Source organism: Rhinatrema bivittatum, chromosome 14 (genome assembly GCF_901001135.1).
Source record: "Rhinatrema bivittatum chromosome 14, aRhiBiv1.1, whole genome shotgun sequence".
In the NCBI taxonomy this organism is placed as follows: Eukaryota; Metazoa; Chordata; class Amphibia; order Gymnophiona; family Rhinatrematidae; genus Rhinatrema; species Rhinatrema bivittatum.
The window spans coordinates 73,629,101-73,645,076 of NC_042628.1; the positions used below are offsets into that span (position 1 = coordinate 73,629,101).

Here is a 15,976-nt window from a genome sequence, read left to right on the forward strand (position 1 = left end):
ATCAGCAGGGTGGCGTCTGCATTAGTGCAGACAACAGAGATTTTCTTTTTTGGTTTGTTTACGTTTGTCACTGCCTCAGGCCTGATGAGAGTGGGGGGGGGGGGGGGGGGCAGGGAGCATAGTCAAGCCCAGAGCAGGCTGCCAGGACAGGACATGGGAGGAGTGAAGAGAGAGAGATTGTGGGCAGTTCAGGGGGGGGGGGGGCTGCTGCTGCTGACAGCCTTCAGGATGGCTCAGGAGCGCAGGAGAGTTGACAGAGACCGGCACAGGAGGGATCGGCTGAGCAGGGTCACTGTCTCTGCCAATGGCCTTCCCCTTCTGTGTGAGCAGCCTCAGAGCTGACAGGAGAGAACAGCTGCTGGAGTCAGGAGGATCAGGGAGCTTTTGGGTGAGTTTTTGTTTTTATGAAGGGAGGAATTCTGTCCAGCTTAGGTGGGCTGAGGTTCTGATACAGGCCGAAGAAAAGACAGTGTACGTGATGTCATCAGGGACCCGATCTTAAGTGGGGGGAGCATATTAATTTTAAGTAAAAGAAAGAAAAGTAAGAATGTATTAAAATAAATGATACTGGTAGCCTGAAATAGAGGTTTAAGCCACTTGAAGGAGCTAAGTCCAGGATAACAGAAACATTTTTAATTTTCTAAATAGACTCAATGAACATCCTGATGTGTTAAAAACTAAAGTAGCTTTTAAAACTTAAAGGAAAGTGTAAGAAGGAATTAAAATACTAGGGAGGTAAAGAGAAAATATGTAAAATATTTTTATTACAGTTAGGAAAGTTATAATAGTCTGATAAAGTAAAATAAATAAATTAATAGTCTAATTGGAATAGTCTGAACACCCCCATGTAGGATAGTATAATCTAAAACAACTTTGAAAAATAAGGGGGTAACTAAGTAGTGATGTCAGTAGCTTGTAACAAGGTGTGCACAAGTGCACTAGTTTGAGCCTTAGCACTGAATTAAAGTAGCAAATAAGAAGGGATTTTATTAATAAACAATCTATTAAAATGTTTCTGAAATTGAAATTAATAAACCCAAGTAGAAATGAACATGAGGGGAAAGACAGAACATATATAGTGAGCAGTGCTGTGCACTATTTAGAGCAGAGCTTTCCAAACGTTTCATGTTGGTGACACACTTTTTAGACAAACATAATTTCGTGACACAGTAATTCAATCTACCAGCAAACCAGAAGTTAAAGGTTAAACGAACAAAATGTATTTCAACAATTTATGTATGTTTCCTTAAATATATACATAAATAAAATGTTTCACAACACAACCTATCTCATAATAAATATTTGCAGGCTTCCACTTCCTCCATGCTGATCTCGTACATTGTGAGATCGGCATAGAGAAAGTGCTACTCTTGCACATTCCCAAAGATTACATGTGCCAATCACTAAAAAGTAATTTTTTTTTTCACTTTTGCTGTCTGATCTTAGTTTTCTAATCGGTTGGTCACAGGCTTTTTTTTCCACCTTTCCTTTCTTGTTTTTTTGCCAATTCCTTTTACAGGGTCTTTTTTTCTATTTCTTTTCTCTCCATCTGTCTTCCCTCAAACACACAATCAGGTTCTCATTCTCACACGCTATCTCACACATTCTCACACACACACAGGCTCTCACTCACATGCAATCTCACACATCCACAGCTCTCACTCACATGCCTCTCTCTCATACATACTGTCTCTCTCGTGCACATGCTGTCTCACTCTCACACACACAGGCTCTCTCACTCCTACATGCTCTCTTGCTCAAGCACAGGCTCTCACTGGCACATGCTGTCCCTCTGCACGGGTTGCCGAAGGATGGGCTCTTCAGAGTCCCTGATCTTCCCTGGCCGTGACATGGGATCTGCAGCGGCCCTGCTATCGGGTTTCCTCCTCTTCTCGGGCTGCTGCGACGTGGGATCCGCAGCGGCCCTGCTATCGGGTTTCCTCCTCTTCTCGGGCCGTCGTGACGTGGGATCCGCAACGGCCCATTAATGCTGCTCTTCTTCTGTACGCTGCAGATGCTCCTCCTCCTTCCTGCCCACGCGGCTCCGGCAACGTTTTTCTTCCAGGGCTGCACAGGCAGGAAGGAGGAGGAGTGAACGTGACCCTTTTCTTCGGGCCGTGGTGATGTAAGCTCCACCACTGCCCGCTGATCTTCCTGCTATAGTTCCCTGCTTCCGCCGGCTCTGTGGACCGGGCGACACACCTCCACACTACAGGCGACACACTAATGTGTCCCGACACACACTTTGGAAAGCTCTGATTTAGAGCAATGACATCAGCAGGAGAATGAATCTTAGGATCTAAGAAAAGAAAGAGACAGTTAGAGAAACAGTGAGATGAGAGGTAGAAGTGTAATAGTACAGAGGTGCTGTCATGATTCTCTGTACTTTAGGCCTAGTTTGCAGTATAAAACATTGTGAAATAATGAAAGAACTTGCACTATAAATAGAATGAATGAAAGTATGTATGTGTTTGTATGAGGGTTCCTGTTAAGATAAGGTAGGCACAATAAACTATTAAGTAATTAAAAATTGCTGTATCGCGTTCTAAAACAGCATTTAATAGACTAAATATACTGTTTGAGTGAATAGAATTTTTTTTATTTTTTTTTAAGAGATGGAATGGCAATAAAATTGAGCATTATAAAGTGTATTACATTTTAGTGAGAAGAGCTGCAATGGCAGTCACTGTGGAGAAGCTATCACTATAATAGCTCAATTCCATACATGCTATTAAACATAGGATACAAATTACATATGGAAATATTGTATGACGAAGTAAAATTGTATCCAAAGAAGTTGTATCTATATCCAATGAATAATTTAAGAAGGAACTCATAGGTGTGGAAGAATATCAAAAGGAAAGAGAGTTGTATGAATGTATTTATAGTGAAGTGTTCTTTTAATTATAAGAGAAAAAAAGAAGAAGAAAAGATAGGGCAAACCAATTATCTTTTGAATTAATTTTAGCTAGTTAAACAGTAACAAGTAGTTCTGTCAAAGACAGAATACACAGGTGAACACACACATATATATTTTAGTTACAGAAGATCCAGGAGCAGTTTCAGGGAGTTAGTATTTGTTATTAGTTTATTTAAAGTATAAGTTAGTAGGTACAAGAAAGAAGAAACAGCATACAGAGAAAAAGAAGAGAAAAGAAGACTAAGGGACGAGAGAAAGACAAGATTATCATCTGGCCAGCAACGAAAAGAAGAAGAAAAAAACAGATAAGTTTAATAATAGAACTTACAACTTCTATTGCCAGGCCTGAGCAGATTGTTTTACATGTGCACTTGAGAACAATTACAAACTATAAGTAAGAAAAGACACTAAATACAAAAGGAAAGTAAAAGACTATAACAAAAATAAAGTTTATTAACCTGAATACAACAAGGAAAAGAGATACTGGACTTAAATAAGAGAAAGAAAAGAAAAGAGAATACAAAGAATCAATTTTCTTTTATTTAAAAGAAATGAAATAAGAAACATTAAAGTTAATAGTTAAGAAAGAATAAGGACTGAAATATCTGATAAATAGATGCGTTGGAAGTAGCTGGAATATATTATTTTATGATTGCTTGTTTACAGTTATTAATCTGTGATAGGGAAAAGAAAAAGAAATATATTTTAAGGTTTGTTAAGAGAATTGTTATTTGAATATTCACAATAGTATTAAGAAATAGTATGATTTCATTAAAAGAGTATTTTTAAATAAAATTCTTAAAAAAAAAAAAAAATACAATATCTTATTTATCCTTGCCTCCCCTCTTAACCGGCAAGAGACTGCACTGGGTGGATAGTAGCAATTAGAATCCCTACTGAACCCCCTTCTGAAAAGAGACCCAGTAGGGAGGAAGGCCTTAAACAGCACCCCTGTAGGGCAACACCTGAGAGCTTGCTACCTTGTACATATTTCACGACTACATTGCTGATACCATCAACCTCGGTCACGACAGCAATCTTCGACCCTGCAGGGGCGGCGGTTTATACTGCTGAAGGAAAGAATAGTGAACTATCTACAAGCAGCAGAATTGCTGGACCAGAGGTAGCATGGTTTCACCAAGGGAAGGTCCTGTGAGACAAATCTGATAGACATTTTTGATTGGGTGACTAAGGAATTGGATCAAGGAAGAGCGCTCGATGTCATCTATTGGATTTTAGCAAAGCTTTTGATACGGTCCCGCACAGGAGGCTAGTGAATAAAACAAGAAGCTTGGGAGTGAGTGCCAAGATGGTGGCCTGGATAGCAAACTGGTTGAAGGACAGAAGACAATGTGTGATGGTAAATGGAACTTACATGGAAGAGAGAGCGGTGATGAGCGGAGTGCCGCAAGGATCAGTGTTAGGACTGGTCCTGTTCAATATCTTCGTGAGCGACGTCGCGGACGGGATAGAAGGTAAGGCTTGTCTATTTGTGGATGATACTAAGATCTGCAATAGAGTGGACACGCTGGAAGGAATGGAGAGAATGAGATGGGATTTAAGGAAGCTGGAAGACTGGTCGAAGATATGGCACCTGATATTCAATGCCAAGAAGTGCAGAGTCATGCATATGGGGTGTGGAAATCCGAAAGAAATGTATTCAATGGGGGGTGAAGGGCTGATGTGCATGGAGCAGGAGAGAGATCTTGGGGTGATAGTGTCTAACGATCTGAAGTCGGTGAAACAATGTGACAAGGAGATAGCTAAAGCCAGAAGAATGCTGGGCTGAATAGAGAGAGGAATATCGAGTGATTATCTCCTTGTACAGGTCCTTGGTGAGGCCTCACGTGGAGTACTGTGCTCAGTTCTAGAGACCGTATCTCCGAAGGGACAGAGACAGGATGGAGGCGGTCCAGAGAAGGGCGACCAAAAAGGTGTATGGTCTTCATCGAATGCCTTATGAGGAGATACTTGAAAGGCTTTAATGATCCAAAGCCAACGACAAACCTTTTCCATTACAAAAAAATCAGCAGAACCAGAGGTCACAATTTAAAACTCCAGGGAGGAAGACTGAGAACCAATGTCAGGAAGTATTTCTTCACGGAGAGGATGGTGGATGCCTGGAATGCCCTTCCGGAGGAAGTGGTGAAGACTAAAACTGTGAAGGATTTCAAAGGGGCATGGGATAAACACTTTGGATCCATAAGGTCTTGAGGATGTGAATGAAGAGAAGAGGCATGGGGGAATGCAGGAATGACGGCTACTACCTGGTGATTAATATCCTTATTCAATAAACATACACACGGTTAATGCAACTCCAACATTGCTCTATGCTTCAACGGCAAGAGGAAATGTGGGACAAAGGATTTGCATTCACAAATAAGCATGGGAGTAGCTTGCTTGTTGCGGCAGTTACTACCCCGAACCGATTAAGCCTGATACTTCACTTTGAATACATATTCAGGGCAGCTCTCTGCTTCAACGGCAGGGAGGAATGGAGAAAAACAAGGCCATGTCTGAGTATATTCAGGAAAATCTCAAAAAGGGCTTCATACAATCATCCAAGTCCCCTGCTGGCGCAGGCTTTTTCTTTGTGGGAAAAAGGACGGTACCTTACGCCCATGCATAGATTACAGGGGCCTCAACAAAATAACAAAAAAGGATCGGTACCCACTGCCTTTGATTGCAGAACTATTTGACAGCTTACAAGGAGCTCAAATCTTTACCAAACTGGATCTGAAGGGAGCCTACAACTTACTCCACATTCGAGCTGGTGATGAGTGAAAGACAGGTGGCGTTGTCCTTTCGTGGATTACAAACTGGCTAAAAGACAGGAAACAGAGTAGGATTAAATGGACAATTTTCTCAGTGAAAGGGAATGGGCAGTGGAGTGCCTCAGAGATCTGTATTGGGACCCTTACTTTTCAATATTTATAAATGATCTGGAAAGAAATACGATGAGTGAGGTAATCAAATTTGCAGATGATGAGATTGACATAATTGGCATCACAGAAACTTGGTGGAAGGAGGATAACCAATGGGACAGTGCTATATCAGGGTACAAATTATATCGCAATGATAGGGAGGATCAACTTGGCGGGGGTGTGGCACTTTATGTCCGGGAGGGTATAGAGTCCAATAGGCTAAAGATCATACAAGAGACTAAATGCTCAGTAGAATCTATATGGCTAGAAATCCCATGTGTGTTGGGTAAGAGTATAGTGATAGGAGTATACTACCGTCCACCAGGACAAAATGGTCTGACAGATGATGAAATGCTAAGAGAAATCAGGGAAGCAAACCAATTTGGCAGTGCAATAATAATGGGAGATTTCAATTACCCCAATATTGACTGGGTAAATGTAACATCAGGACTTGCTAGAGATATAAAGTTCCTGGATGTAATAAATGATTGTTTCATGGAGCAATTGGTTCAGGAACCAACAAGAGAGGGAGCTATTTTAGATTTAATTCTTAGTGGAACACAGGATTTGGTGAGAGAGGTAACGGTGGTGGGGCCACTTGGCAACAGTGATCATAACATGATCAAATTTAAACTAATAACTGGTAGGGGGACAATAAGTAAATCTGCAGCTCTAACACTAAACTTTCAAAAGGGAAACTTTGATAAAATGAGGAAAATAGTCAGAAAAAAAATAGTGGAAAGTGTTCTAAACATCAAAATCACAGAACATATAGAAAGACATGGTTTAATGGAACAAAGTCAGCATGGCTTTACCCAGGGCAAGTCTTGCCTCACAAATCTGCTTCACTTTTTTGAAGGAGTTAATAAACATGTGGATAAAGGTGAACCGGTAGATATAGTATACTTGGATTTTCAGAAGGTGTTTGACAAAGTTCCTCATGAGAGGCTTCTAGGAAAAGTGAAAAGTCATGGGATAGGTGGCGATGTCCTTTCGTGGATTGCAAACTGGCTAAAAGACAGGAAACAGAGAGTAGGATTAAATGGGCAATTTTCTCAGTGGAAGGGAGTGGACAGTGGAGTGCCTCAGGGATCTGTATTGGGACCCTTACTGTTCAATATATTTATAAATGATCTGGAAAAAAATACGACGAGTGAGATAATCAAATTTGCAGATGACACAAAATTGTTCAGAGTAGTTAAATCACAAGCAGATTGTGATAAATTGCAGGAAGACCTTGTGAGACTGGAAAATTGGGCATCCAAATGGCAGATGAAATTTAATGTGGATAAGTGCAAGGTGATGCATATAGGGAAAAATAACCCATGCTATAATTACACGATGTTGGGTTCCATATTAGGTGCTACAACCCAAGAAAGAGATCTAGGTGTCATAGTGGATAACACATTGAAATCGTCGGTTCAGTGTGCTGCGGCAGTCAAAAAAGCAAACAGAATGTTGGGAATTATTAGAAAAGGAATGATGAATAAAACAGAAAATGTCATAATGCCTCTGTATCGCTCCATGGTGAGACCGCACCTTGAATACTGTGTACAATTCTGGTCGCCGCATCTCAAAAAAGATATAATTGCGATGGAGAAGGTACAGAGAAGGGCTACCAAAATGATAAGGGGACTGGAACAACTCCCCTATGAGGAAAGACTAAAGAGGTTAGGACTTTTCAGCTTGGAGAAGAGACGACTGAGGGGGGATATGATAGAGGTGTTTAAAATCATGAGAGGTCTAGAACGGGTAGATGTGAATCGGTTATTTACTCTTTCGGATAGTAGAAAGACTAGGGGACACTCCATGAAGTTAGCATGGGGCACATTTAAAACTAATCGGAGAAAGTTCTTTTTTACTCAACGCACAATTAAACTCTGGAATTTGTTGCCAGAGAATGTGGTTCGTGCAGTTAGTATAGCTGTGTTTAAAAAAGGATTGGATAAGTTCTTGGAGGAGAAGTCCATTACCTGCTATTAAGTTCACTAAGGGGCGGATTTTCAGAGCCCTGCTCGCGTAAATCCGCCCAAAACCGGGCGGATTTACGCGAGCAGGGCCCTGCGCGCCGGTGAGCCTATTTTACATAGGCTCACCGGCGCGCGCAGAACCCCGGGACTCGCGTAAGTCCCGGGGTTTTCGGAGTGGGCGTGTCGGGAGGCGTGTCGGGGGGCGGGGCTGGAGCGCGCGGCGTTGCGGGGGCGTGTCGGCAGCGTTTTGGGGGCGGGTATGGGGGCGTGGCTACGGCCCGGGGGCGTGGCCGCGCCCTCCGTACCCGCCCCCAGGTCGCGGCCCGGCGCGCAGGAGGCCCACTGGCGCGCGGGGATTTACGCCTCCCTCCGGGAGGTGTAAATCCCCCGAGAAAGGTAGGATGGGGGTTTAGACAGGGCCGGGCGGGTGGGTTAGGTAGGGGAAGGGAGGGGAAGGTGAGGGGAGGGCAAAGGAAAGTTCCCTTCTAGGCCGCTCCGATTTCGGAGCGGCCTAGGAGGGAACGGGGGTAGGCTGCGCGGCTCGGCGCGCGCAGGCTATACAAAATCGATAGCCTTGCGCGCGCCGATCCAGGATTTTAGCCGATACGCGCGACTACGCACGTATCTACTAAAATCCAGCGTACTTTTGTTTGCGCCTGGAGCGCAAACAAAAGTAGGCTGTTCGCGCTCGTCTGAAAATCTACCCCTTAGAGAATAGCCACTGCCATTAGCAATGGTTACATGGAATAGACTTAGTTTTTGGGTACTTGCCAGGTTCTTATGGCCTGGATTGGCCACTGTTGGAAACAGGATGCTGGGCTTGATGGACCCTTGGTCTGACCCAGTATGGCATTTTCTTATGTTCTTAAAAACTGAAAGGTGCAGCTGCAAAGGTTAAAAGTGTTCAACAGGCTTGGACATTGTTTAAAAATACAATCCTAGAGGCGCAGTCCATATGTATTCCACGCATTAAGAAAGGTGGAAGGAAGGCAAAACGATTACCGTCATGGTTAAAAGGTGAGGTGAAAGAGGCTATTTTAGCCAAAAAATCATCCTTCAAAAATTGGAAGAAAGATCCATCTGAAGAAAATAGGATAAAACATAAGCACTGTCAAGTTAAGTGTAAAACATTGATAAAACAAGCGAAGAGAGAATTTGAAATCAAGTTGGCCATAGAGGCAAAAACTCATAATAAAAACTTTTTAAAATATATCCAAAGCAAGAAACCTGTTAGGGAGTCGGTTGGACCATTAGATGACCGAGGGGTTAAAGGGGCTCTTAGGGAAGATAAGGCCATTGCAGAAAGACTAAATAAATTCTTTGCTTCCGTGTTTACTAGTGAGGATGTTGGGGAGATACCAGTTCCGGAGTTGGTTTTCAGGGGTGATGAGTCAGACGAACTGAACGAAATCACTGTCAACCTGGAAGATGTAGTAGGCCAGATTGACAAACTAAAGAGTAGCAAGTCACCTGGACCGGATGGTATGCATCCTAGGGTACTAAAGGAACTCAAAAATGAAATTTCTGACCTATTAGTTAAAATTTGTAACCTATCATTGAAATCATCCATTGTACCTGAAGACTGGAGGGTGGCCAATGTAACCCCAATATTTAAAAAAGGCTCCAGGGGCGATCCGGGTAACTATAGACCAGTGAGCCTAACTTCAGTGCCGGGAAAAATAGTGGAAACTATCCTCAAGATCAAAATTGTAGAGCATATAGAAAGACATGATTTAATGGGACACAGTCAACATGGATTTACCAAGGGTTAATAAACATGTGGATAAAGGTGAACCGGTAGATGTAGTGTATTTAGATTTTCAGAAGGCGTTTGACAAAGTCCCTCATGAGAGGCTTCTACGAAAACTAAAAAGTCATGGGATAGGAGGCGATGTCCTTTCGTGGATTACAAACTGGTTAAAAGACAGGAAACAGAGAGTAGGACTAAATGGTCAATTTTCTCAGTGGAAAAGGGTAAAAAGTGGAGTGCCTCAGGGATCTGTACTTGGACTGGTGCTTTTCAATATATATATCAATGATCTGGAAAGGAATACGATGAGTGACGTTATCAAATTTGCGGATGATACAAAATTATTCAGAGTAGTTAAATCACAAGCAGACTGTGATACATTACAGGAGGACCTTGCAAGACTGGAAGATTGGGCATCCAAATGGCAGATGAAATTTAATGTAGACAAGTGCAAGGTGTTGCATATAGGGAAAAATAACCCTTGCTGTAGTTACACGATGTTAGGTTCCATATTAGGAGCTACCACCCAAGAAAGAGATCTAGGCGTCATAGTAGATAATACATTGAAATCGTCGGCTCAGTGTGCTGCAGCAGTCAAAAAAGCAAATAAAATGTTAGGAATTATTAGGAAGGGAATGGTTAATAAAATGGAAAATGTCATAATGTCTCTATATCGCTCCATGGTGAGACCACACCTTGAATACTGTGTACAATTCTGGTCGCCGTATCTCAAAAAAGATATAGTTGCAATGGAGAAGGTACAGAGAAGGGCAACCAAAATGATAAAGGGGATGGAACAGCTCCCCTATGAGGAAAGGCTGAAGAGGTTAGGGCTTTTCAGCTTGGAGAAGAGACGGCTGAGGGGGGATATCATAGAGGTCTTTAAGATCATGAGAGGTCTTGAACGAGTAGATGTGACTCGGTTATTTACACTTTCGAATAATAGAAAGACTAGGGGGCATTCCATGAAGTTAGCAAGTAGCACATTTAAGACTAATCGGAGAAAATTCTTTTTTACTCAACGCACAATAAATCTCTGGAATTTGTTGCCAGAGGATGTGGTTAGTGCAGTTAGTGTAGCTGGGTTCAAAAAAGGTTTGGATAAGTTCTTGGAAGAGAAGTCCATTAACTGCTATTAATCAAGTTTACTTAGGGAATAGCCACTGCTTTTAATTGCATCAGTGCATCAGTAGCATGGGATCTTCTAGGTGTTTGGGTAATTGCCAGGTTCTTGTGGCCTGGTTTGGCCTCTGTTGGAAACAGGATGCTGGGCTTGATGGACCCTTGGTCTGACCCAGCATGGCAATTTCTTATGTTCTTATGATGATACAAAATTGTTCAGAGTAGTTAAATCACAAGCAGATGAAATTTAATGTGGACAAGTGCAAGGTGATGCATATAGGGAAAAATAACCCATGCTATAGTTACACAATATTAGGTTCCATATTAGGTGCTACTACCCAAGAAAGTGGATAACACATTGAAATCGTCGGTTCAGTGTGCTGTGGCAGTCAAAAAAGCAAACAGAATGTTGGGAATTATTAGAAAGGGAATGGTGAATAAAACAGAAAATGTCATAATGCCTCTGTATCGCTCCATGGTGAGACCACACCTTGAATACTGTGTACAGTTCTGGTCGCCACATCTCAAAAAAGATATAATTGCGATGGAGAAGGTACAGAGAAGAGCGACCAAAATGATAAAGGGAATGGAACAGCTCCTCTATGAGGAAAGACTAAAGAGGTTATGTTACAGAAGGGGCGGCCTTGAGCGTGGACAGCTCAGAGGCCTTCGCAATCTGTTGCGCTCCGCTGGCTAGGAGTGCTAGGGGTGAGATGTGTGCCCCTTGCAGTAAGACAGACCTCGTCTAGGGTCGAAGCTGACCAGGCCCCTGCCGACCTGCATGCCTGGATGAGGCCAACCACGCAAGGTTGGTCTCTGAGTGGTCCTCCGACTACTCCCAGCCCTTTTGGACCTGCTGCAGGGAGCAGCACAGGCGGCAGGCCGGACAAGAGACGAGGGCGGACAAGGGCTGAAGCTTGAAGGCTGAGACGAGGGTTTCACAGAAGAGGGTTGATGCCAAGACATCACAGACGAGGGCTGGGAAGGTAGACATTGGCACTGTCTCTCAGGGCGCCCTACACAGCCCACCTTTATGGGTGGACCCAATGGGTTGGTCGCGGACCACTCTGTCCCACTGCGCGCCCTACACAGCCTAAAGAGTCTAGTCACGGACCATGCGGAGAGTGGGACAAGCGCAGGGAAGGAGTCCAGCTGGCAGAGGCTCCAGTGACCGGAAACAGGAACCGGACGGAATGGATTTACTCTCAGGGTGGTCACCTGGAGGTCTCGGGGAGCTGGAACGTTGCAGGAACAGACATCAGGAAGATCAGGAACATAGGGACCTCTAGCCATCAAGGACATCAGGCCATGAAGACACATTCGCCTATGTCGCTTCTTGCACAAACTGCGCTAAACAGAAGACACCGCCGGGTCATCCATGGGGTCTACTCCAACCCTTGCCAGTACCAGAAGAACCATGACCATCATCTTTGGACTCAGACAAAAGAGATGCTTACTAAAGCAGGACTTTGAGCTAAGAGAGGATATAATGCTGATCACCGCAAGGCTCCAGACTTCAAGCCTGGTGATAAAGTCTGGCTTTCCACCAAGCACCTAAGACTCAAACTTCCTTCGGCTTGCTTCGCTCCTCGATTCGTTGGACCATTTCCCATTCTCCAACGACTGGGCAATCTCACTTATAGTCTGAAGCTACCATCAAATTTAAAGATCCACAATGCATTCCACATCTCACTATTGAAACCACTCATTCTTAGTGAGTTCTCGAACAAGGTACCCGAGGCTACACCTGTAAATGCAACTACCAACTGCCTCACTACTGCCACCGCTGGTGGCTTTCTACAAAGCTGACTAATAAAAGAACTTGTTTGTGTGTGTGTACTCCGAGTCTAGCCCAGTGCTGTGGTTCCTCACGGGGCTCCTCCCTGTGGGCGTGGTCATCCCCACAGCACCCAAGGACCCACCAAACATACATAACCACGACAAGTAGCTTGCTTATTGCAGCGGTTACTACCCCTAACCAATTAGGCTCGATACTTCACTTTTATGCAGCTCCAGCACTGCTCTCTACATGAATGGCAGGGGTGGAAGGAAAATTAGAACCAAAACATTACCAATAAGGGCCCTGATCTCAGCGATCAGAGTAACAGATAAGTATGAGAAAAATAACTGTGAAAGCTTGCTGGGCAGACTGGATGGGCCGTTTGATCTTCTTCTGTCGTCATTTCTGTTTCTATATTTTCTTGAATTCAGATATCTCCACTGGGAGGCCGTTCCATGCATCTACTACATTCTCTGTAAAGAAATATTCCCTAAGATTACTCTCAAGTCTCACCCTCATCCCATGATTCCTCATTCTAGAGCCTCTTTTCCACTGAAAGAGGCCTGCCTCCTGTGCATGGAAAAATTTGAGATATTTTAATGTCTATATCGTATATCCTCTATCTCACCTTTCTTCTTTAAGTCTGTCCCCATATGTTTTAGAATGAAGACCACTAATCATTTTAGTAGCCACCCTCTGAACCGACTCCATCCTGTTTATATCCTTTTTTTTATGTGCTGTTTCCAGAATTGTACTCAGTATTCCAAGTGAGGTCTCACCAAGGATCTATACAGGGGCATTATCACCTCCCTTTTTCTGCTGACTATTCCTCTCCCTATGCAGCCAAACATCTTGCTGGCTTTTGTTGTGACTTTATCCACTTGTTTGGTCACCTTAAGATCCCGCTCTTATTTTATGTAAGAATTTCACTTCTTGTTTGCTAGGATCAGCTGGAAGCAATTTGCTGGACTTCTAGCAATGTTTATTAACAATTTTTGGGAAATGTGAGCAAGGACATTTGCAGTCTCTGGAATCCTCTTCCAGACATCTTAAGGTCAGAGATTTGTACAAGAACATTTAGGAAGACAGTAAAAGCTGTGGTGTTTATGCAGGCATTTGGATCTGAAGGCAGAAGTACCGTAATTTAATGAAGCACTGTGAGTTTGATCTTACTTTTTATGACAAAATGAAAGTTTCATTGGGTTCTGAAACCTGTTTTTCTGGTTCTCAACATGTTGCTTTAACCACTAGGCTATTCCTTCACTCTGAATGCTTTTATGCCTTCTATGTGAGTAAAAATATATTTACGCAGTCTCCATAGATTTTTTTACCATCTGAAGTTAGTGTGTACTTTCCTAGTGTGCATCATTTTGGCTGAATTGGCATATAAAAAAAAAGAGAGCTGAAGTTGAATATGCAAACCCCTTAAGGTCTTAAAGGCAAATTGTCCCCCTTACACCATGTTTGGACATTGGATCAGTCCTGGCTCACAGGGAAATGTGTTCCCAAACACCTTTCTGAGACACTGGATCAGTGCTGGCTTAGAAGGAAGAGTGTCTGCCAATACTGTGCTGGGACATTAGATCATACTGGCTCAGAGGGAAGACTATCCCCTAATTCTTTGCTGGGACATAGAATTAGTGCTGGCTCAGAGGAGAGAATGCCTCAAAACACCATGTTGGAGATTGGGTCAGTACTGGCTGAGAAGCAGGAATGTCTCATAACACTGTGCTGAAGAATTACCGTAGATAGGAAATACTCTTTCCTCTACTCAGTACCAAACACTGTGCTGGGAAATTGGGTCAGTGCTAGTTCAGAGGGAAGAGTGTCCCCTACTAACATCCTGGAGAATTGGATTAGTATGTGCTAAGAGGGAACAGTGTCAGATAATACCAACCTGGGACATCGGGTCAGTGCTGGCTCAGAGAGAAAGGGATAGGTCATTTATTTGGAGTGCAGCTGAAAATTAGAAGTGCACATCTAAGTTTCTCTTAAAAACTCTCTTCACAAAAAGCAGATGAATGTTCTGTGGATTTTTTTTATAGGCAATAATTAAAGCGTTGCGTGTGCCGGCCACGGTAGACCCGCGGCCCGGCCCTCTCACCTCTCATTGCAAAATCCAGCATCTAGTTCCACATTTCTGGCAGCGGTGGGCCGCCGGCTAGGTCCTCGGGCCACCCCCAGTGCTCCAGCTTCTGCTACAGGCCTCTGTGCTCCGCGACGGGCCTCTCTGCGTGGCCCGCAGAGAGACGCCGCCATTCAGCGCCACGCTCCTCCCTAGGCACACGCGCATCACTGTCACTTATTTAGGGCCAGCGGCGGGAACTTGGCCGTGGCCCCGGATGATGACATCGCTGAAGCTCCGGTACTTAAGGCCGGGCTCGGCTCCTGGAAGTCACCTTTGCAACAGGTCTCCACGCTGGTCGTGTACTTCATTGCCTCCTGGTGATTCTCCTGCATTCCTGATCCCTGCAAGTTCCAGTTCATGTTCTCCTTTGTTCCTGCGTTCCTGATCCCTAGCCTTCTTCGGATTGACTGACTACACTTCTGATCCTCTCCAAGCCCTGACCTTCACTTTGCCCGACCACGTTATTGATCGTCTCCTCGCTCAGACTTCAGCCTTGCCTTGCCACCGCTCCTTGATTGCCACCAGCCCTGACTTCAGTTTGCTCTACAACGCTTCTTCAGTCTACGTCCTGGATGGTTATGGCTTAGCAGTGTTTGGGTGGATTCTTAGGCTCTGTGGCATGCCCACGGGTAGGAGCCTCATGAGGCGCCACAGCGCCAGGCTAAACGCAGATGCACAAACACAGCTTGAGAGGTACCACCAGAGGTGACAGTCTGGAAGTAGCAGTCTCAGGACCCTCGGCAGAGGGAGCTCTTCTCACCCCATTGGTATAGGAGACGTCCGTTGTAGGTTTCCCAGCACGAAGATACTGTGAAGGAGATAGACTTACTCACTAGCTGGTAGCTGTTGGTATGCGATTCCACCAGGTTGAAGAAGTTGGTAGTCAGCACCGAGGCAGGAAGAGCAGGCCCTCGAGGAGCGAGTACCTGATTCCTGTAAGGCACCCGAAATAAAGCAGAGGGCCCCCGAAGAGCGGGTACCCAGGTTAGTAATACCCCGAAGGGCAGAGAGAGAGCTTCCAGCGGCAGCACGGAAGTGGCAGAGTAACTCAGACTGGCCTTAACCAATTGCCTTAACCGGTCGAGTTGCTAACTCGATTTGAGATAGCAAAAGTGCAGGCTTAAATATATGGATGGCGTGACATCATCGGAGGGGAACGCCCCCCCGAAGGTCGCGCCATTGCTGCAATAAAGACGTGGGTGGCATGCGTGTGTGCATCCTAGTAAGACCTTTGGGAGGAGCATGGCGGGAGGCAGCACCATAGCTGTTCCGGGGACGCCGGAGTGGTCGGTTTGAAGACGCAGCGGTAGTCATCTTTCCTAAGGGAGCGGGAGGAGCCGTGAACAAGATGAGGCAAACGGGGCGAAGCCATCTAGCACCGA

General features: G+C 44.3%; 1 protein-coding gene across 2 annotated transcripts in view; it reads left to right on the forward strand.

The window, feature by feature from the left end:
- Positions 1-227: 227 nt before the first annotated feature.
- Positions 228-15,976, forward strand: part of LOC115075979 (transmembrane protein 91-like) — a 67,188-nt gene continuing 51,439 nt past the window's right edge. For both annotated transcript variants that reach the window (XR_003852662.1, XM_029576991.1), the window contains exon 1: positions 228-388. Coding sequence is in view for 1 of the 2 variants with exons in the window: in XM_029576991.1 (XP_029432851.1) it covers positions 305-388 (84 nt within the window). In the remaining variant the exon portion in view is untranslated. The remainder of the gene's footprint in view (positions 389-15,976) is intronic.